This window comes from Ahaetulla prasina, chromosome 1 (assembly GCF_028640845.1).
Source record: "Ahaetulla prasina isolate Xishuangbanna chromosome 1, ASM2864084v1, whole genome shotgun sequence".
In the NCBI taxonomy this organism is placed as follows: Eukaryota; Metazoa; Chordata; class Lepidosauria; order Squamata; family Colubridae; genus Ahaetulla; species Ahaetulla prasina.
The window spans coordinates 307,853,625-307,876,054 of NC_080539.1; the positions used below are offsets into that span (position 1 = coordinate 307,853,625).

Below are 22,430 nucleotides of genomic sequence, written 5' to 3' on the forward strand. Positions count from 1 at the left end.
CCTTTCCCCTTACAAGTCACATCTAGCCCCAATTAAAAAAAGGATGAATTCAAATTCAGTCATTGTTCATAACTCAAGCTGACATCAGGAACTTTTTTGCCCTCCAAAAATCAGTTTCAATCATTTATCACGGGCTACATACTGTATATATTCATTCCCTTTGTAATCCGTCCAATTAGTAGATAATTTTGCAAGGGAAACAGTGTTAACTTCAGTATGTTACAGATCATAATTTAACTTGAAAAAGTCCCGGAAAAATATTTAAGAAGGCATAATATTACTCTGCAAGAATGTGAACCAAATACATTGATGGTTCTATTCAATCACCAATTATTAAGGTCCTGTGTTCTTCTATTATAGAACAGAAGTGTAGGACCAAAAGTCTCAATAACACTCAGAATGCTCCTTTGAATAGTTCCAATTACAGAAATGTTCAACATTGTGACTGTTTTCTTCATAATCATAAATCATAGAAATGTTGCTTCTTTTGCTTCCAAACACACAAAACAACAACTTTACAAATAAAGACCTGTAGGTAATATACACTCTCTGGCCAAGATCATTACGTTTCAGCTACTTCATTTTGACTTAAGGCAGCTTTGTATTACCCTGCCAATATAATTTTTCTTCCATTTTTTTCTTCTTCCACTGACAGAAAAGCAACAGCTTAAAGGTTTTTCTGAATGTTTTGTTACACAAGGCATAACAAATTGGGTTCACAGTACTGTTTACATAGCACAACCAATAGCCAAGATGCCACAATGTTGGAGGAATGCAATCTGAACAGAATGTGGAAACCAATACCATTATGTTGTAGGGGGTCCAGGTAATTATAAAAGCTAGAAGAATGGCACTTAGAGTCTGGGCTGCTTTACGTTCTTTTATAAGAACCATTCTTTTCCTTTTAGTAATTTGATTACTTAGATTAGGATCCATATTTTTGATGGAAGCGTCTTTGGATAAACTGGCAGAACAAGGAGTGATTTTGACTTTTCGGCAACCATTGTTAGTTTCTGGTGCACCACCAGCTTTAACCACCAGCCGGAACTTATAAGCTACACATTTATTACTTTTTTGCACCTGACTTTTGGTCGGGGTTAGAAAATATTTCTGGGCGTCATAGTCATTCTCCTTATGTTGGTCTTTGATAAAAGCTTCCTTTTTCTCTTCTTTTTGCTCATCAACTTTCCCTTTTACAGGGGTTTTATAGGCTACTTGAAAGACTGGATCAGGCGGGCATTTTTCCTCTTCTTCAGATGAGGCATAGCTGCTGCAAGTGGTCAGCTGCTCTGCCCTCGACCAATCTTGGCAAGTGTTTTGAATCTGAGATGCTTTTGCTGTGGCAGACGTACTTCGACTGGATGAAGACCACGAAGCCTGAGATTGGTCTCTTTTGGTTAAATTTTGTTGCCTGCAGCTAAAGCAAGATTTCAGCAGTGTTTTCTGAGGCTTTATTGTTTCAAACTCAGTCACAGAACTGGAGCCCTGAAGCTCAGCTAAATCCTTGGTTCGTTTTTCAGTCTCTTTGTAAATGCGGCAATATAAAATAGTCATCACCGAAACCGGGATATAGAAAGCAGCAATTGCGGTACCAAAGGTAACAATAGGCTCATACAAAAATTGGATTTGACATTCTCCAGGTGGGACAGTTCGCTCCCCTACAAGGTACTGCCAGCATAAGATTACAGGTGCCCACAGAATGAAAGAAATCAGCCAAGCCAAACCAATCATAATCCCAGCTCTTTTGGGTGTGCGTTTAGCCCTATAGGTTAAAGGACGTGTAATAGAAAAATATCGGTCAAAACTGATAACTAACAAATTCATTACTGAAGCATTACTAGCTACATAATCAAGTGCTAACCATAAATCACATGCCAAAATTCCAAGAGACCAGTGCCCTATTAATATGTATGATGTATAAAGATTCATAGAAAATATTCCAATTATAAGGTCTGCACAGGCGAGACTGAGTAAATAATAATTGTTCACTGTTTTGAGCTGGCTGTTGACTTTGAATGATATCATTACCAGGACATTTCCCACAATGGTTATCAAACTTAAGATGGCCGTTACAGTAGCGATGGTGATTACTTCCCAAAGACTATGGCCTTCAAGTGGTTTTTGGCTAGAAGTTGAACCATTGGTGATGGTCAAGTTGCTGGGTAACTTGTCTTCCATTCTTTTTTGTGGTGGATTTGCATCAGCGTCTTTTAATTTGCTCTAGGTACTTCATCTGTAATTTGAAGATATCCTTTAAATGACAAACAGAGAAAAAAATTCATAAAAGGAAGGGCACCTGTCAAATGAATTTAGCATTAGAAAACAATCCGTTGTTCGATTACAATTGTGGATTTCATCAAATTTCAAATATATTTTAAAGGAAGGATGCATGAATCCTTTGAAGCAATGCAACTCAACTGCAATTCCAAATTTGCTGTTCAACCTATCACATCTTGCTTAACATACCCCCTTTGAATGGCTGCTTTCCACCTATTCTTCAGCAGCAATCCAGGTGGAAGTATTATTGGGGGTTTCATATTCATGCTGATATGATGTGAGAAGGCCTTTGAAATGGCTGAGCTAAGCTTCCAACATGATACACATCCTCAGTGTCTTGAGCAATGAGTTCAGAGCAACTTTTTGGCTACCTCAGAAAGTGTTTCTCTGAATGGTTTGCAGAACCTCAATGTAAGTATCTGCATGTATTCAGTCAACAGATGCAATTAATGCTCAGTGGTAGCTTTTATTCAGTCAAGTCACATTGACTTGGAATATGCAGGTACCTTTTACAGAATATTGTATGTAACAGAAATTAGAATTCTATTCTAATTAATATAGAATAGAATAAAAATAGTGTTTCAAGCCTTTCTTGTCAAGTAAGTCGTTATAAAACAATGTGGACTGGATAGTAATAAAGTATGGCTTTCATTATTAATTCCTGTTTAACAAGGCTTTTTTCACTGTTACATGAATGTACATTCACTAACTGAGGAAAAGCCTTGCTAAACAGGAATTAATAATGAAAGCCCTTGTCTTTATTAATATCCAGTCAACATTGTTTTATAATGATTTATTTGACAAGGAAGGTTTGAAAAACCATTTTATAATGCTTTCTTGCTACAAGCAATCAGACATAATTTATAAGGGAAGATTTCAAAATACAAAATTAATGTTTAAGTTCAACCATGCATGTATCTGCTTCAAACAAACAAAAAGACATTGGGATATATCCAACAAACCTGGATTCAACTGAACCTGACCAAGATATCTCCTCTGCTCTCTGACTGCTGTGTTTTACAAAAGTTAATCTAGAGCAGGGGTGACAAATTGGTGACCCATGGGCCAGATTTGTCATGCGCAGATCACGCCCACCTCCGTGAAGGGGAAAAACATCACAAAACATCATGTAACGGCAATGTGATGCAGTGAGTTTGACATCTGTGGTCTAGAGTGAAGATCTTAAAATGTTAACCACTGTTAAATGTAAGTTGTACTCCTTCTTTCCTGATGAGAAACCCCACCCTATTACACAACCTTTACAAATAAAGCATCCGTCAGAGTCTGTGAAAAGTGATACACACGGTTTGTATTGTCACCACTGGAAAAGGTAGCTTTAACCTAATCTCTTTGCATATTCACTGGCTCCCAATAAAAGTGCTTCTTTGTGCTTCTTTGTGAAAAAACAACATGGTTTATGATGGCATATTCACATCTAGCTTTGTATTATGCAAACAAGTAAGCCAATTGTATCTTATTTATTTATTTATTTATTTATTTATTTATTTATTTATTTATTTATTTATTTGAATTTATATCCCGCCCTTCTCCGAAGACTCAGGGCGGCTTACACTATGTCAAGCAATAGTCTTCATTCTATTTGTATATTTATATACAACTTATTGCCCCCAACAAACTGGGTCCTCATTTTACCTACCTTATAAAGGATGGAAGGCTGAGTCAACCTTGGGCCTGGTGGGACTTGAACCTGCAGTAATTGCAAGCAGCTGCTGTTAATAACAGACTGTCTTAGCAGTCTGCGCCACTCAAGGATCTTATATTATCTTATTCTCCAGTTTATTAAACAAAACTGTTTTATAACAACTTTATTGCACTGTTTTGCTATTTAGCCATTTTATATGCAGGCTATGAACTGCAGATCATGTTGAATTTCAGAATTTATCTAAAGAACAAACATTTAGAAGTATTTATACAGTTTTGATTCCCACTTTGCAAGATGTGCATGTTAGAGCTGCTTGGCAGTGCACCATTGTATGGGGTATTGGTGCTAACTTTACTGAAGAGTATCAAAAGCAACTTCAGTAGCACTAGGCAACTGAATCTAATTTCCATGATAACTTGCCACAATTTGTTACCTCAAAGTTAGATTAAGCATACTATGGAAAATTAAAATGTAAACTAAACTCAGTTCCATTGAACTGCTAACATTTTCCATCTCAATGAAAATGTTTAAAGATATAAAGGTCAGAATGTTCCATCAGTTGGCCCGACAAGAATACTAGAGTTGCAACTTATGATCACAGATGATAATTTTGAACGCCAGCTATGTACCATATTCAGGGTGAAATCTAAAGATTTTCCCTACCGGTTCTGTGGGCATGGCTTAATTGGTGGGCGTGGCTTGGTGGTCAGATGACTGAGTGGGCGTGGCCAATAACAATAAATAATAAAAATAATAAACAAAGTATACAAAACAATAAGAGGTACCAAAAACCAACTTTCACACTTTACACACACACAACATAACACAACTGACTCACACACAATGTAAAAGCAGCTGCACTTCACCCAAAATGGCCCCTGCAACAAGCAGGAACTTCACACAGCCACAAAAAGCTCAAAAACCAACTTTCACACTTTACACACACACAACACAACACAACTGACTCACACACACACACAAAATGCACATACAGCTTTGAAAGATTTTGTATACTTGTGTAGTTAAGAGTCAAACACTACAGAAACACACCAAATCTCAGAAAGCTGCACTAATATCTTATTTTATTTTCTTTATATTTTTTAGATCAGGGGTCTCCAATCTTAGTAACTTTAAGGTTTGTGGACTTTAATTCCCAGAGTTCCTCAGTCAGCAAAACAGGCAGATTGAGTTGCTCACTGAGGAGATGGATTGCAGGCAGGCAGATTCAGTTGCTAGCTGATGCAACTGATGTAAAGCATGGCTTTGCCAGCTCTAAAGGAGCAGTAATTAGGTAAGTGGGGAAGGGGATTGGGTGGGCATGGGCGGGGGCTGTTGTAAGAAGTTGTTAAAAATGATTTTAAAAGCCTGTGATGATTTTAAAAGCTCCTCTTACGATCCCAGCTGAAGTTGTCTCATCACAGCCTAGAACGTCTTAAAAGGATTGTTTTAACAAGCTCTTCATGCAAGTTCAGCTGAAGAGCTTGTAGAAAACATGCTTTTTAAGGTTCTGGTGATGAGAAACTCAGCTGGGATTGCCGGAGGAGCCTTTTAAAATCTTTTTTATTTACAACCTCTTCGGCCAAAGAGGTTGTTAAAAAAAAGAGTTTAAGGGGTTCTGACGATCTCAGCTGAGCCACAGGATCATCAAGGCTTTTTTTTTTACTTTTAAAGGCATGTTTTTGGCTGAAGAAAAAATGCTTTTAAAAGAAAAAAACCCCAAAAACCTCTGATGATGGCGCAGCTCAGCAGAGGCAGGGGGTGGGGCCAGGGATTTTTGCTACCGGTTCTCCGAACCACCCGCCGCCATCGCTACCAGATCGGGAGAGCCGGTCTGAACCGAGAGCATTTCACCCCTGACCGTGTTTCTCTGAAAATAAGACTCTGTCTTATATTTTTTGAACCCTGAAATAAGTGCTTGGCCTGATTGGGCTTATTATCATGGGATGTCTTATTTTGGGGGAAACAGAGTATCTGTACTAACAAAGTGTAACAACAAAATAGTATGAACTAAAATAATATTTTGAGAGATGCACTGACGGACTCCCCAGCCTGGTGTTGCTCAAGCACTTTGAACTAAAACATCCATTATGAAAGGCATGCTCTACAACCTAGAAGGCACCAGCTCATAATAACCTGAGATATATTCAGATGTCAATCTCCAGATCTGATATGTGATGACTCAGATAGCATTCTTTCTGCACTTCACTTCACTGCATATCAGATAGTATGGTCCTATTATACTGCAAACATATTTTTGGAACTTAAATAAGTCTTCAAGGAGCCTTTAAAAACAGAAATAGAAATTGGATCTGACAAGCTAATAAAAGAAACTAAAGATGACATTTAACGGAGAAAATACTACAAAGAGAGAATAAGGCCAAAAAGGGTGCTGGGCCAGAAGAAATTGAATTATGTTACTGTCAAAAAAGAACAATGTGAAGTGTAACGTAATGCAACAAGAGCCAGTATGGTTAGTGGTTAAAGCATTGGACTAGAAACAGGGAGACTGTGAGTTCTAGTCCAGCTTTAGGCACAAAGTCAGGCAGGTGTCCTTGGGCCAGTCACTTTCTCTTAGGTTTAAGAAGGAGCAAATGGCAAACCCCTTCTGGAAAAAAAAAAAAACCTTGGCAAGAAAACTGTAAGAACTTGTTCAGTCTCCAAAAATCAAATATGAACAGAAAAAATAATAATACAATAAATAGTTATGATACAACAAAGATTAAAATGTTCAGGTTGGTTCAGCTCAAAAACTCTGGTAGGTTAGAGCGACGGTCCCCAATCTTTGGTGGCCCAGTGGAGGGGGGAAGAGGGGAACTGGGCTACACATGCAGCTCAACTTGCATGAGAGGTGGGCTGGCTTGTGTGGGCATGCATGCATAGCTTGATTTGTGCAAGGTGAGCTATGCGTGCATGAGCATGCGTGCCGGCCTGCTGCTTGTGCAAGTTGAACTGCCTGTGCATGCAAGTTGAACTGCCTGTGCATGAGTTGTAAATAGGCCAGGATCCAGTAGTGGCCCTCAGCTTGGGGGTTGGGGACTCCTGGGTTAGAGAACAGACCAGAATGGCTCTCTGAACAGTTAAGAAAAAAAGGAGTTTTTATCCAACAGCCCATACTGGCCAGTCGGAGCTGGAATCGTCTTCTTGAAGTCATCTCAATAGACTGGTTGATGAAACAAAATGTGTTGGAACCAGAGGAAAAAATATTTAACACTGATCTGATAGGCATTTTCTCTTGTACCATGCATGACAGCTGAAGTCAACATCCTGAAATTGTGGCAGAAACAAAAGGTTGCCAGGGTATCCCAAAGATGCTTTACAAAAGGACTTTCTTATTTTTTTTCTTTGAATACATTTCACTTCTCATCCAAGAAGCTTTTTCCGTGATGAGAAACTGATGAAAAGTGAAATATGTTAAAAAAAACTCCAAGAAAATCCAGTTGCCTTTTCAGAAGCACCTTTGGGACAACCATGACCTAGATGATTGAGAATCTCCTGAGACGTTGTCAAGGTATGCTTTGTGTGTGATTAAATGCATGTGAGGATGTATAAAGGATCTCTAAGGATGTATAAAATCATAAGGGAGTTTAAGGCAGTTTAAACTGTACCATCACAGCCTCATCCCTTTGTACCCACATACAACATCCGTGCAAACATAGGGCTTTGATTTTGCTGTAACTTTAGTTCACACTCCTCTATTAAATATTATGTGTGTTTGTATATTGACAAACCCATTCTTAAGACAACCTTGGGATGCTACTATACTTTGTATTGCCTAGAAATTGGTTTTATGGGTATTTCTCCAGAGCTTGATTAAGATACAGTTTTGCATTGTTGTTATGAAGTACAAAGCACTTTGTTTGAATTATTAGATTTGTGATCTCTGGTACAAGTAAGTTACTTTTCTATCACATTAGGTATTTAAAGGGAAATTACAGGTAGTCCTTGACAATTGAGCCCAAAATTTCTGTTGTTAAGTGAGACATTTGTTAAGTGTGTTTTGCCCCATTTTACCACCTTTCTAGTAACAGTTGTTAAGTGAACCATTGCAGTTGCTAAGTTAGTAACGTGGTTATTAAGTGAATCTGGCTTCCACATTGACTTTGCTTGTCAGAAGGTCGCAAAAGGGGATCATGTGCCCCTGGGATATTAAAACTGTCATAAATAGAACCAAGTTGCCAAACCTCTGAATTTTGATCACATGACCACGGGGATGTTATAACATTCCTAAGTGTGGAAAATGGTCATAAGTCACTTTTTTCAGTAGCATAACTTTGAACGGTCACTAAATGAACCATTGTTAAGTCGAGGACTACATGCATGCTTTTAGTTGCACCCACTTATCACCACTGGAATTAATAATAACATCTTATTATGTTTTAAGAAATCGGATGACGCCGATTTAAATATTGGAAATTTTGGTTTGGATCCGTTTCTCCGCTTTTCTATATTTCTTCTCTAAGAAAAGTAGCCGAGCTGTCTATTTGCAACAGCCCCGCAGCAGATTCCTCTTTCGGGTCCGTTTCTCCAGGCGGAGAGCGGCGGCTGGAAAGGAGCCTGGCGCGGGTTCAGCGACACCCCATCCTTCGGGCCCGGCTGACGCGACCTCCAGTTCCTGCAGCGGCCTGTTTTCCGGCGGAGGCGGAGATCCACGCGAATCCGGTGAAGTCCGGCCGCGTCGAGCGCGGCCGCCCGAAGGATTGCAATGCAGCCCGACCGCGGCGGCCGGCCCCGAAGGGGAGGCGGCCGCCCCAACCGGAGACGGCCGGGCGGAAGGGAGAAGCCGGCGGAGAGCAGCGGCGACGACAGTCACAGCCGAGGAGGCGGGGGACGCGGCAGGCGGGGAGCCCGCGGCAGGGCAGCCGCTTCCGCTCCCTTCGCGCCTCGCAGCTGTGAGTCGGTAAGAGGAATCAGCACCGCCCTTTCCCTTCCCGGGACGAGCCCGGGACTGTCGCCGGCTACCCCGCTGCCCTTCGGAGAGGAAGGCAGCGAGGCAAACAGCTCCGTCCCGGAAAGGCCCACTTCGTATTGCTGTAACTGCCGCGGGCTCTGGACTGCTTTTTTTAAATTATTATTAATGCGCCTCCGAGAGAGGGGAAGATCCTGATGCAGTCTCTTATCTAGAGCTACGTTAATGCGAGTCTTCTGGAAGGAACATAGAATTGGTTGGAAGGGACATCTATCTATCTATCTATCTATCTATCTATCTATCTATCTATCTATCTATCTATCTATCAATCAATCAATCAAACACAACAGTATCTATAAGTATAAGCATGAAATAACCATGAGAATTGGATACAACAAAGGGAACATTAGGACAGAAACAGTAGGCACCCTGGTGCTCTTATGCATGCCCCTTACAGACCCCTTAGGAATGGGGTGAGGTCAATAGTAGATAGTCTTTGGTTAAAGCTATGGGGATTTTGGGAAGAGACCACAGAGTCAGCTAGTGCATTCCAGGCATTAACAACTCTGTTACTAAAGTCATATTTTCTGCAATCAAGATTGGAGCGGTTCACATTAAGTTTAAATCTATTGTGTGCTCTGTATTGTTGTGATTGAAACTGAGGTCTTCTAATCTAGTCTAACCTCTTGCTCAAGCAAGAAACCCTCTCCCATTCCGGACTAATGGCTGTCCAATAGAACTTCTGAAGCTTGTATCAAAAGAAAGATTTTTCCTTGGGTATATTAATTAGCAGGGTTACTGTATTGCAGCTTCCTCGGGTTCTCTAGATTTTGATTCCTTAATGCGTTAATTGGAAAAGTAATAAGAAGAAATAGATTATGCCCAGGAATGGGTGAATGGGTGGGATGGCCATGAACCAGGAGAAATTTGTGTCCCGTGAGACTATTCAGATAAACCGAATCATATTGGAAAAACTATGTGAAAACTATAAGTAGATTTTTATGGAGATTCTCAGTCATCCAGGTCCTGGTTGTCCCAAGGTGCTTTTTCAAGACAGAACTGGACTTTCTGGTTTTTCTTTGAAGATGTTTCGCTTTTCATCCAAGAGCTGAAGAAGCTTCTTGGATGAGAAGCGAAATGTCTTTCAAAAAAACCCCAGAAAGTCCAGTTGCCTCTTGAAAAAGCACCTTTGGGTATAAGTAGATTTGCTCCACCTTATAAATATGAAGTCTGACGATTTGCCCCCAAATGAATGAGATACAGTAGGGGAACTCATTTCTTACTACTGAATTGCAGTCTGTGTTTATATCAGGTTGACAGTTCCTGTGTATGCAACATTAGCATATTAATATGGTATGCATCTGGCATGAATTTCTGGTGTACTGACATACAGTAACCAATTACCCAATTACAATATGTTTTTATAATATTTTTATTAAGGATTACACATATAAAACTAATACAAACTCTAAAAGATAAAAAAATTAAAAGATGCAGAAAAAGAAGAAACAACACAAAAAGAAACAAAAGTATAGTTAACATTAACAACTTACAGTACAACCAACCATTTCTATATAAATACATATTTAAAGCCTCATCACTCCATTTTAAATCAGCAAAAGTCCATTAAGGGTTATCATAAATAATGACACAATTATTATAAGTTATATCTAATAAACTTACTTTGAATTCTTTCTTTTACATTTATGTCTCATTTTCTGTTTAAACAAATCTTTCTGTCTCTTCTCTTTAGGTAAATAAAACCTTTAAAACATCATCATCCAGTTCTAGTCAATATAAATCTATTAAATATTACCCAAATAACAATCCACCTATTTTAATCTTGACCAAATAAACCAATTTTCTATTCTTTCCCCTTTGTCACAAAAATCTTTAGTGCTCTCTGATAAATGTCCAAACATCTACTCTTTTTATGCTCTTTGTCTTTTCTCACTAAATTGTTGGCAATTTTCAGAAACTCCATTTGTAAATCCAGTATAAACAATTTATCAATGTCACTCTTCAAATTCTCATTGTCTCTTCTCATAGAATCATTGGTAACAAGCTCCTTTGGTAAATCCAATATAAAAAGGTTATCCACATCACTTTTCTGCTTTACTGTTTGTCTTTTTTAAATATTAAGACATGGTTTCATTTGTATATCCAACAGTGCATCTTTTTCTGTATAAACTATTTCATGCTTTTCCTCTCTTATAGATGATGGTTTTTAAATTCACAGTTAAAATCAATTCAGTTTTATTCAATGGAACTTGTTCTTTTTTCATGACACCATCTGATTTATCTACATAATTTCTAAGACCAATAGTTAATAGATCTTGTTCAACAGATCCATTGATGTATTCATTTCCTTCTGGTGGTCCCTAGTGACCAACCTTCAAAGTTTTCTTTTTCAAGATGTAAATAGTTTTCCACAGAAAGGAGTCTTATAACTAATTTTAAATAATTCAAGCCCACTTAAAACTTTGTGAAATCAATACTTTAATCATCCTTTTGATTTATATTCCAAAGCATATGTATTTTTTATAAAATCTTACATTTGTATTTACAATTTCTCAAAGGATTGAAGAAAAACTCAATAAATATTTCTGAAAATTCAGTTTTTAAAAAAAATTCTAGTGATTTAAGAAGGGAGATTTGAGTGAACCTTGAATCTGTAAAGGCTACCTTCTTGGCCTTGAGCTGGGTGAAATCTCACCACTCTCAATTGTATGCAAGCTGATTGCAAAAACCTAGGTTTCTGAGGTCTACTCACAAACAGCTTTTTGAAATATACAGAGATGATCTCAAGTTTTTGCCTTTCGCAAATCAGATTTCAGTCCTGTAATGTCTCCAGGGTTTCATGGGATGTCAGTTCACTATTTTCCCATCCGAAGTCTCCCCCACATTATACTGTGATGCCTGTTTCATCCATTTTTGTGTAACTAGATTTTAATTACACTTCTAGTGCATCATGTTTAAATCAAAGTAAAAATAGAGAAGTCTCCCAAGAATTTCAGATCAAATCATTTATTTTTTTTTGGTTGTGGTGGGGGTTAAAGGATTCTTTCATTGAATCAGAGTATTAACAGGTGTTATCTATACTCACAAACTTTAGCCTAAAAGGTTGGTAGTCCCACAAGAATTGTGCTGCCTTATGATACATAGTGGTTGCATCAGTGCAGAGATGTTTGGCTGGTACTTCAGGTTGGCCCAGGAACTGAAAGATGTACATACATATGAAGTCTTTCCAAGCATATCATATAAAATAACAAGTGAAATTGCAATGAAGATACATTTTTGCTGACAAAACATGGTGTTGTAATATGTGCCCAGTTTAACTGTATGGCACGACAACGTAATAAAGAGGCATATGGTACAGCAACATCAGTGCATTTTTAAAAAATGTATATGATTTTAATGCTAATATACATCTGCTACAATAGCATGCTTACAATCAGTACAGTACTGTAATAGCAAAATAATAATCTGGATGTTTGTGCAGTCAGTTCAGGCTGGGTAATAAATAAAAACTTATTTTTTCCTTACATCTGCTTCATTAACTGGTTAAACATTTTAAGTAAATTATGCTTCACATGGCTCCAGCTCTGTAAATGGCATGACTTCGCTCACCTCTGTAAAATTACCAGGGGTTTTTAAATGTTAGCTATCAAGAAAGAAAGAAACAGTTGTCTTGCTGCACACATCAAAGCCATTTATTGAAAGTATCTTAAGCAATGGCTAACTGGATGTTTTTGTGAGATAAACTGCAAATGCCATCCTTGCTTCGTCCCCCGATACTTGTTTCCATATTGCCTCTGAAAATTTGGGTTCCATGCAGCTGTCAAGGATAACAGTTAATAGATTTTTTAATTGAAGTAACTAATCTAAAACAACAACATGACGTTTTAGTAGATTTGAACTGCCAAACAGAATTACAAAACAGCAGGAGTCTTACAAAGGAATACTGTGGCTTTATTCATTTAAAAGAGAAATGGTATGTAAATATATTATATAAATATTAAATGTCATTGGATTTCACCACAGAGGAGCAACTGCAGAGGGTCTAGCTTTGTTTATAAAGTTCTTGTAAAATTGGATGAGATCACAGGTGAAATGTAAAATTTGTTACTACCGGTTCTGTGGGCGTGGCTTGGTGGAGGGTGTAATGTGACTGGGTGGGCGTGGCCAACTTTTTTTTTAACTTTTAAAAGCATTTTTTCTACAACCTCTTTTTTTTGCCTTTAAAAGAAAAAAAAGCCTCTGACGATCAGGCAACTAAGCTGGGATAATCAGAGGACTCTTTCAAAGCATTTTTTCTACAACCTCTTCGGCTGAAAGCTTCTGACGATTCCAGCTGAACCGTGTGATCATCAGAGGCTTTTTTTTTACTTTTAATAACATTTTTTTGGCCGAAGAAAAAATGCTTTTAAAAGTAAAAAAACAACAACTCTGATGATCACGCAGCTCAGCTGGGCATGGGGGGTAGGCAGGGATTTTTGCTACTGGTTCTCCGAACCACCTGTCATCGCTACCGGATCAGGTGATCCGGTCTGAACCGGGAACATTTCACCCCTGGATAAGATATATAGTTCTACCTTTAACTTAACCATCTCATTTATAAATCACATATTTTTATACTTTTCTTTTGAACTGTGGTGACATTTGACTATAAGATAGTCCCGTGGCAACCCTCATGCTTTGGGACTTCTTAAGTTTATTAGCATCCATATTGGGATAGGATCTATTTTTTATTTAATATACTACTAATGAATTGATTACTACGATTAATTTTTATAATATGCTTTGTGTTGTTGGTTTTACATGCCCAAAAGATGTTGAATTTGGGTGAGCAATAAAAACTTTTATAAATTTCAAATTATCTAAAATAACTTAATTAGTACCATCAACTCTTATCAAATAGTTTGAAATAACCATCATCTTTCAATTTATAATAAGGCATTGCTCATTAATTTTGATAGTGAATAAAGACATTTTGATTTCAGATTATTTGGTCACTAAACACAAAGATTTTCTGGTGATCCCTGATGATTAACATTGGATAAAGTAACAGATATAAAAAGAAGCTTCTTTTTCCAGTAAGCGAAAATTTGACACAGAGAGGAGACACAACTTCCTGGGAGGCCATAGAACATATATGTTCAATATATGTTTTAAATATGCATTGAATATACACATAGTCCTTGCTTAGCAATCATTTGTTCAGCAAGATTGAAGTTAGAGTGGTGTTGAAGGAATGGTAGTTACACATCGCAAGAAAGCTGTACATGATTTGAACCAGGCTGCATGCAGCCTGGATATGGCTTGTAAGCAACAGGAGGAAGATGCCAAAAGTCAGCTAGGGGTAGGAGGGCAGCAGGCTCTCTAAAGTACAGAGAGGCAGGGTGAGTGGAGTACAGGGTGACCAGAGTGCAGGATGGCAGTGTGACCAGAGCACATGACTGGCAGAGGCTTCAGAGTGCAGGGCGACCACAAGGGCAGAGATGGGAGGTTGATGGGGGTGGTGGGCATTAAAGAGGATATGGTCCTTTACCTTACTAAGGCTTGGGACTGGGAGGAATCAAGACCCTTGCCTAATGACTGGGAAGAGTCCCATGATTGCTGTCGCTAAGCAATGTAGACATATGACTTTCCATGAACTAGAGATGGAAGTTCCAGTTCCAATTACCGTTGTAACTAAGATCAACCTGTGTATATCTTTAATGTATAGAAAATAATCACTTTCACTACATAATAGTCAGTTTGGTAATTGTTAAAACACCTGGCTATAAAACAGGACATCCAAAGTTCTAATCCTGTCCTAAGCATGAAGCTAGCTGGGTGAACTTGAGTCAGTCACTCTCTCTCAACCCCGTAGGAAGAAAGCAATGACAGACCACTTCTGAAATCTTGCCAAGAAATTATAGAGTTTTGCCCAGGCAATCACCAAAAGACACACTCTCTAAGTATCGCTTTTTTAAAAAGTGACATGTAAGGATTCACAGTTCTTTGACCATCTGTGTTGACAATTCAGTCTTTACTGCTGGTGTGTAGGAATAAGCTCAAATATCTCTAAGTGAGGGAACATACAATGCCTTTATAGGTCAGCCATTCTTGACATCCCAGGGCTCTGTGTTCTTGGAAACAGATTTCATATTTAAATTGAGTTCTCCAGTAAAACTCTGCAGCATCAGCCAACTGCACTAATTTAAAATAGCAGAATCAAGTTTTTTCCTGTCACACCAAGTTTGATATAGAACTAGAAGAAACGAATTAACAGAATGACCTTTCTTCACATCACAGTGAAATGACTAAACTGAAGAAGGAAAAGCAAAATCACTTTCCTCTCATTATTATTTTATAGAACCCTATAAGGCGCCTTAGAAGTCTTCTGGTCCTCCCCCAACCCTCAGGATAGGAGTCCATTATACCCAACAGGTGACCATCTAGATTCCATTTGAAAACTTCAGAGAGGTATTAGATATATTTCTGAAGGAGAGGGGAATTGAGAGTGTGATTAAGTGTGGAGAGACTAGAGATTATAATTTAGGAATTATTTTAGATTATGATTGTTAGTTTTGATACCCTGCATTTTGTTCTGGGAAGTCGGGGTGGGTGGCGGGGGGTATGGGGGAGGGGAATTGGGGGGTTGAGGCTAGAGATGGAGTGATGGTGAATGTACAGGGATTATTGAAGATGTATAAATATAATTAATGTAGGGTCAGGTCTGCCCAGTTACCATTTTAGAATGGTGGGGAGGGAGAAAAGAGAGAGTAGGAGGTAGGAAAGAGGAGAAGAGGAAGGAAGAGGGGTAGAAGAGGGAGAAGGAAGGTGTAGGGTGGAGGGAGGAGAGGATGTAGATAAGAGAAGGAGAGGAAGGTTTGGATAGTAAAAGAAGGTAGAAGAGGGGAGTGTTAAAAAGGGGGGTGGTGACTGGGCAGGCCCGACTAAATGTATATAACTGTACATTGAATGAATTGTTTGACATGATTGTAAAAATAAAACTTTTTACACACAAAAAAAGAAAACTTCAGAGAGGGAAGCTATCACTATTATAGATAGCTGTTCCACTGCTTGTTGGATTCCTTCTAATATTCAGTTTGACTGTCCTTTGTTTTAATTTAGCCCCACCAGGCTTTATTTTCAACAGACAACAGGCCTACTTCCTTTTGCATGTGACTTTTAAATATTGTATAGGCAAAGCAATATCCTATTTCTTTTGCTTTTCTTTTTCTAGCTAACCATCCTTATCTCCCTTAGCTGCTCCTCGCAGTGGGTTTTCCAAATCCTTATCCTCTTGAGTAGCTTTCCTCTGAATCTGCCCTAGCTTCTCCATGTCCCATACGAAATACAGCACATAGAAAAATTATTACCTTGCATGGAGTGAACACAGTGCTTTTATAAATGTAGCCTGGACTTTGTGGAAAATTTTACTGAGATAGAAGTACATCATATCCACAACATGTCCTTTATCAAGACAATGTGAGTCTGACCTGATACTAGTCTTCATTATGTTGATTTTGATAAACCTATGCTAGGTTCAGATAATGGTAGCATTTTTTCCTAACTGTTTACAGATATGTTGCTCCATAATATATTTCAATACTTTCCCCAGGTTAGACATTCAATTGGCAAGTTATTGGGTCCTTTTTTATACAAATATATTTTGGGACCGTGTTTGCTATTCTCCACTCTTCTGACATCCCATTTGTTCTCCAGTGGTTTTCAAAAATTACATTAGTAGTTTCCAGACCTTTTCTGCCAGCACCTTTAACAGCTTAAGATATAATTCATCTGTCACTGGAGACTTCAATTACTTTAAAGTAGTAAAATGGATCCTTGCTGTATTTTTAACAATACTGAACTAGGTTAGTGTCAGCCCTTGGAGACAAGCAAGATTAAAAAAAAGACTTGGCAGGGATTCTGTGGATGCTCTTTATAGTCATAAAATAGACTAACAACACTAGAAGGTAGTTTCACAACATAACAAATCAACTGCCTTTTTCTCTCTTACTTTATTTCAAATGTATCCCCAACCCCATACGTTATGGTTTGCATGCCTCACTATCTCATTCTAAGTTTTGCCATTACTGACTCCTTTTCTATAGGGTTTGAGCTACCAGTTTGTATTTCTCCTTATTTATTAATCATTTTCCATTGTTTCTATATCTTTTTTTTCGCAGCTTGTCAGTGTATTCAGTTTTCATCCCTGCAGAATTGATAATTCTTTTAGTTGTTCTGTAAGATTGGATAGAATTACTTCAGGTATATGGTGCATGACTTCCACGTTCAGAGCCTTAAATGGTTGGTCAATTTCTGTTGCATGGGCCATCTCCTTGTTTATTTATACTGCATATCTGCAAATATTCACCACTCTCTTTGGAAATCTTCTTCCTCTTTCTCCTACCTCTGTTAATGGAAAATTTTTTGTGCTTGTTCTCTTTTTACTGACCTTGATACAGACCTCTTTGTGTAGCGCCTACGTTTGCTTTCCTTTCCTTTCCTTTTCTTGTTAAGCCTTAAAAAAAGAAAGGCTGGCCTTCATTCCTCCCACCTCATCCTCCAGTAAGGATATAACCTTGCATTTGCACTTACAAGATAAATAATTTATTTTAGTTTAGTTTCAATAGGCAAGTAACCCCAGAAAAAGAATTAGAATGAGCTATAATGTATGCTTTAGAACTTAGTCAAACATTTAAAAGCTTCAATCTACTGACACTGTTGTTTATAAAAGAACACTTTTCTTCAATTGTGTGATAAAATGTAATTCTCAGTAAGCTGCATTTCCAATTATTTTCCATTTTATGCATGATTACTCAGATAATTGTGCTTGGGATTACAACATTGAAATGGAGCCTGCTTGTATCTATTCAAAAACAAGCCCAACTGAGCTCAGTGATTTAGGATTGTGCTTTACAATCCTAGACCTGATTCACTCAAAGTGTTTTGTTATAAAATTGTTTGTTTGGTTTGGACATGTGTATCTTGTGAACCTAACTACCGGTACTGAAGTTGACAGAAAAGTGGTGTTTGAATTATCTAGTTCTATATGTTTCAATAAACCATGCATTAAGATATTTCTGTAGATTGTCTGTACTTTTTTATAGTTTCAAAAACAATAGATTAGGGTTAATCAGTTTTATTTGTAAACAAACATACTCTATGAATGAAGGCAAATATGCATGTCCCAGGACAATGTTGCAGGATCCAATCTGGGTCAGTTACTGGGAATAGAGGTTTTGTCTTCTGAGCTTTCGGACTCGTGCTGGAACCCCTCTTCAGGGAACTTCTCTGTGTCTCACATTGTCATAAAGTTTCACATTCCGGTAAGAGAGAACGCTGAGGAAGGGCATGAGTCCAAAAGCTTGGAAGATTAAACCGGGTCCCAGTACCGATCCAGTTTGAATCCTGCATACTCTCCCAGTTTCTGTTTCATTATGAGGTATTTGTCCAAATGGATATCCATGCTGTATTTTCCCTCCATTTAAGAAACCTTTTAATTATGATCTTATTATCTTTTCCCAAGATATGTATTCAAATCCATTAATATATTGCATGTACTAGAACCCCAGGCATTTCTAGACTTAGAATAAGGATGTAAAATGGTAAATGGAAAGTAGTGGGATGCCATTTTATCTTTTTATATCTTTACTTTTGCTTAGGCATTATGTATTGTCTAGATCTGGAAGTGAGGCTAAAATTGAAGTCAGCTGTCTTAAACTCAGCTACCTGCAAAAGAATTGGGTTGGATCCACCTCTCTCTTCTTGATTTCTTTTTGTTTGAATGGGGAGATGTGAAACACAAAAAAAGAGAAGATGGGGAAATCAAAAACTTCACCTGCATTCTCTCTGCGGAAACTTTCACCTTGATCAGGGCATTGTATATATGTTTTGTAATTCATGTAATTAGGGAAACAACAAATACTATCGGAAATAGAAGTAGTTGCTTTTGATTTAATTGAGGCTACACCTTAGCTAGTTTCCAAAAGGTAGAAATGCTTAATAAGGCAAGGTGAATCCTATGAACACACCTTCTGAATCACATCTCATGTCTTTAATCCAGCTTTCTCTATATTTCAGACAACTCAGACTAAGTCCATTCTCCTCTTGATTGATTGGCTGACTCTATTCCTTTCTTCAGACCTTTGCTTGAGTCTCCGGACATAGAATAATGTGTTTTTCTAATACTGATCTTGCTGCCTGCTATGATCCGTTTTAGTGATTTTTATCCACACAAAAGCTTTTAAGGGCCATAAATGAAAATTGTAAAAGTAGCTGACCTTCACAGTAAATGTTTTTACGCTAAAGGGCTTGAGAACTCTAAAGACAGAATATTCATCAAATAAATTAAGCAAACATATTTGAATTATCCATTTATTTTAATTTATACACTGAAATGTTGAAATCTCCTAGAACTAAACAAGTTGCACTTCCTTGTAGTCATGATTGGATTTTAATTGCAGTCACAATTAGCTATAATGGTTGAGACTTATGGGATATAAAAGAATAAAAGAACAACTGAGTAGTACGTCAGTAACAAGGAATGTCTTGTATATTGTTCTGCTTTCTAGAGTAAACTTCCACATATTTAGTATTTTAAAAACCTTACAAAACCAGTCTGTAATACTCTGCAATAATAAATTTATGTTGCAGAAATTAGACTGCTATCGTGGAGAGAATGATTATGCTTGACATTTCATTCTTGTATGCATGTTGGCATGTCTCATATTATATGTGTATAATCATGAGGAAGCTTAGCTAGATCTGTAAATATTATGTCAAATTAAATTAATACCATATTTCCGTCATTTTAGTGGTTGGCTACATTGTCATGCAAATAAAAGATTAAATATAAAACAATTATTGAGCGGACAGCAGATCATCAGAAATCATATTCATATTCAAAGCTATCTATTTCAACAAACCTATCATTGTCAGGCCCTTTTATAAACAAATCTGCTTGTCAGATAGAAATACCCTTGCTATCTTAAACAATTAGAATGCACATATTAGTAATTCGTTTTGGCAATAGACAATTATGCCAGTTTACTAATACATATGAATAGGTAATAACAAAATTAATTGCTTTTGTTACTTCTATAATAGGGGGAAAACAATTTTATAAATGTTGAATATACTGTTGCAGGGCGAGAAGGTATAACTATATTTATTTATTTATTTTATTGTTTCAATTTCTATTCCGCCCTTCTCCCAAAGGACTCAGGGCGGTTTACAGCCAAAGTAAAGACAGTTAGTACAATTTTTAGGACCAGTTTAAAAAGAAAATTTAGAGTTGGTTGAAGAACTTAAAACCAATAAAACCCCTTATTAAAACCCCACTAGGCCAGTCCTGCACGGTGAAACAAAACTGTTTTCAGCTCGCGTCGAAAGGTCCGAAGATCAGGGAGTTGACGGATACCTGGTGGTAACTTGTTCCAGAGGGTTGGTGCCCCCACAGAGAAGGCCCTCCCCCTGGGCGCCGCCAGCCGACATTGACTGGCCGCGGCACCCTCAGGAGAACCTCCCTATGGGAGCGCACTGGTCGATGGGAGGTCGCCGGTAGCAGCAGGCGGTCCCGTAAGTAACCCGGTCCTATGCCATGGAGCGCTTTGAAGGTGGTAACTAACACCTTGAATTGCACTTGAATATCCATCCCATATCAGTGTAAACTAATGAACGAGTGTGACAAAGACACAGTCTTTTGATGACAGCAAAGTCCACATTCAGGACAGAGAAGCCCACTGGTTTGAAAAAGGATTCAGAGGCCGCTTAAGTTAAGATTGAACAGCCCTCTCTCAACTGAGTGGGAGGAATACAACACCACCTATCTTCTGTTTACAACACAGTCCTTTCAGCAGTTCCAAGAACTTCCACACCCATTTGCACTATTCACATGACCCTGAGGGCATGGATAAACCTCCAAGTGGCCTCAACGACTCTCAGAAAGAGGGCTAATGACCAGAAGACTGCAAGGAATATAAGTCCTTCCATCCTCCACCATTCAGTCAGAAAAAAGCTTCTGGGATGAGAAGCGAAACTTCTTCGAGGAAAAACAAAGACCAGTTGCCTTTTGAAAAAAGCACCTTTGAGACAACTATGACCTGGATGACAGAGAATCTCCATATATATTGAGGCAGCTGCATTCCTTCAGATGGCTTGATACAGTTGTCCATTTGTACTCATATTAATGTATATCAGTGGTGGGTTTCAAAAATTTTTACTACCAGTCTGTGGGTGTGGCTTGGTGGGTGTGGGATGGCTTGGTGGGCATGGCTTAGTGGGCGTGGCAGGGGAAGGATACTGTAAAATCTCCATTCCCATCCCATTCCAGGGGAAGGTTACTGCAAAATCCCCATTTCCTCCCGATCAACTGGGACTTGGGAGGCAGAGACTAGATGGGGGCGGGGCCAGTCAGAATTTTTTCTACTGGTTCTCTGAACTACTCAAAATTTCCGCTACCGGTTCTCCAGAACTGGTCAGAACCTGCTGAAAATCATCTCTGATGTACATGAACAAACTGCTTTGCTTCCCTTCAACCTGGGAAGAAGTGTTTACTTTCCAGGTACCTGCACATAATTTGAAAAAAAAACCTCTTCAAACAGTTGTTGTGTGAAGAAGTAACTAGAAGCCAACACACTTACTTTCTTTGAATGTTTTGTACGCTAGTGCTAGATGTTTGCCCAATCCACTAAATAGAAGGGTGACTGAGTTTAGTAATTCGGTGCTTATTCAATGAGCAAGAGCCAAAGAATAAGTCGTTACCTAATTTTCTTTTCCAAACATCTACAGATTGTTTGGGCACCTGGAAAACATACTTCTGGATATAATAACATATAATATTTCTTTCTCAAAATGTAGTTTAGTAGTATTTATGAAAAATTAAATCACCTGTAAATTTTTATTTTGAGGTGAAATATGAAGTGTTATACAAATTTAAAGCTATATGAGATCAGTTTTTAAACTGTTTTTTTAAAGTAGGTAAACTGTTGAAAATAAGGTTTCAATAATTTTTCATTTTAATTATTTTTTAAAGAAAACGACAAATCCAAGTATACCGTTAATTGTAAAATGGAATGGCATAATTTGTTTCAGTGACTATAGTAGTGTAGAATGAGATGCTTTTATTAATTTCATCAAGGTTAGCAATTTCTCATGCATTTTAGCCTAACTGATGGAATAGAACAGTGATGGCTAACCTTTTTGCCATTGTGTGCCAGGAGGGGGTGGATAGCCTCTCTAGGAGTTTCTGGAGGCTGGGGACAGCAAAAAAGTCACTTCCTGTCCAACCGGAAGTTGGCAAAGGGCTGTTTCTGGCCTCCGGAGGGCCTCCGGTGGGGTGGGGAAGGCCATTTTTGCCCTCCCCAGATTCATAGAAAGGCTCTGGAGCCAGGTGAGAGAGAAAAATGGGCCTTCCCCCCCCCCAGGCCCTCCAGAAGCAGGAAACAGCCTGTTTCCCTACTTCTGGTGGGCCCAGAAGGCCCGGGCACACACCGGAGCTGAGCTCGCATGCCCACTGATATGGCTACATGTGCCACCTGTGGCACACGTGCCATAGGTTTGCCATCACGGGTATAGAAAGAAAGCTGG

General features: G+C 38.4%; 2 protein-coding genes across 3 annotated transcripts in view; one reads left to right on the forward strand and one right to left on the reverse strand.

Moving 5' to 3' along the window:
- Positions 1–256: 256 nt before the first annotated feature.
- Positions 257–22,430, reverse strand: part of CHRM5 (cholinergic receptor muscarinic 5) — a 78,968-nt gene continuing 56,794 nt past the window's right edge. Inside the window, exon 3 of the mRNA XM_058162132.1 lies at positions 257–2,251. Coding sequence (XP_058018115.1) covers positions 589–2,178 — 1,590 coding nt within the window. The 5' untranslated portion in view covers positions 2,179–2,251 and the 3' untranslated portion in view covers positions 257–588. The remainder of the gene's footprint in view (positions 2,252–22,430) is intronic.
- Positions 8,463–22,430, forward strand: part of AVEN (apoptosis and caspase activation inhibitor) — a 141,354-nt gene continuing 127,386 nt past the window's right edge. Inside the window, exon 1 of one of the 2 annotated variants that reach the window (XM_058162135.1) lies at positions 8,463–8,837. In XM_058162135.1, coding sequence (XP_058018118.1) covers positions 8,643–8,837 — 195 coding nt within the window. In that variant the 5' untranslated portion in view covers positions 8,463–8,642. The remainder of the gene's footprint in view (positions 8,838–22,430) is intronic. The other variant, XM_058162133.1, reaches the window with a different exon arrangement.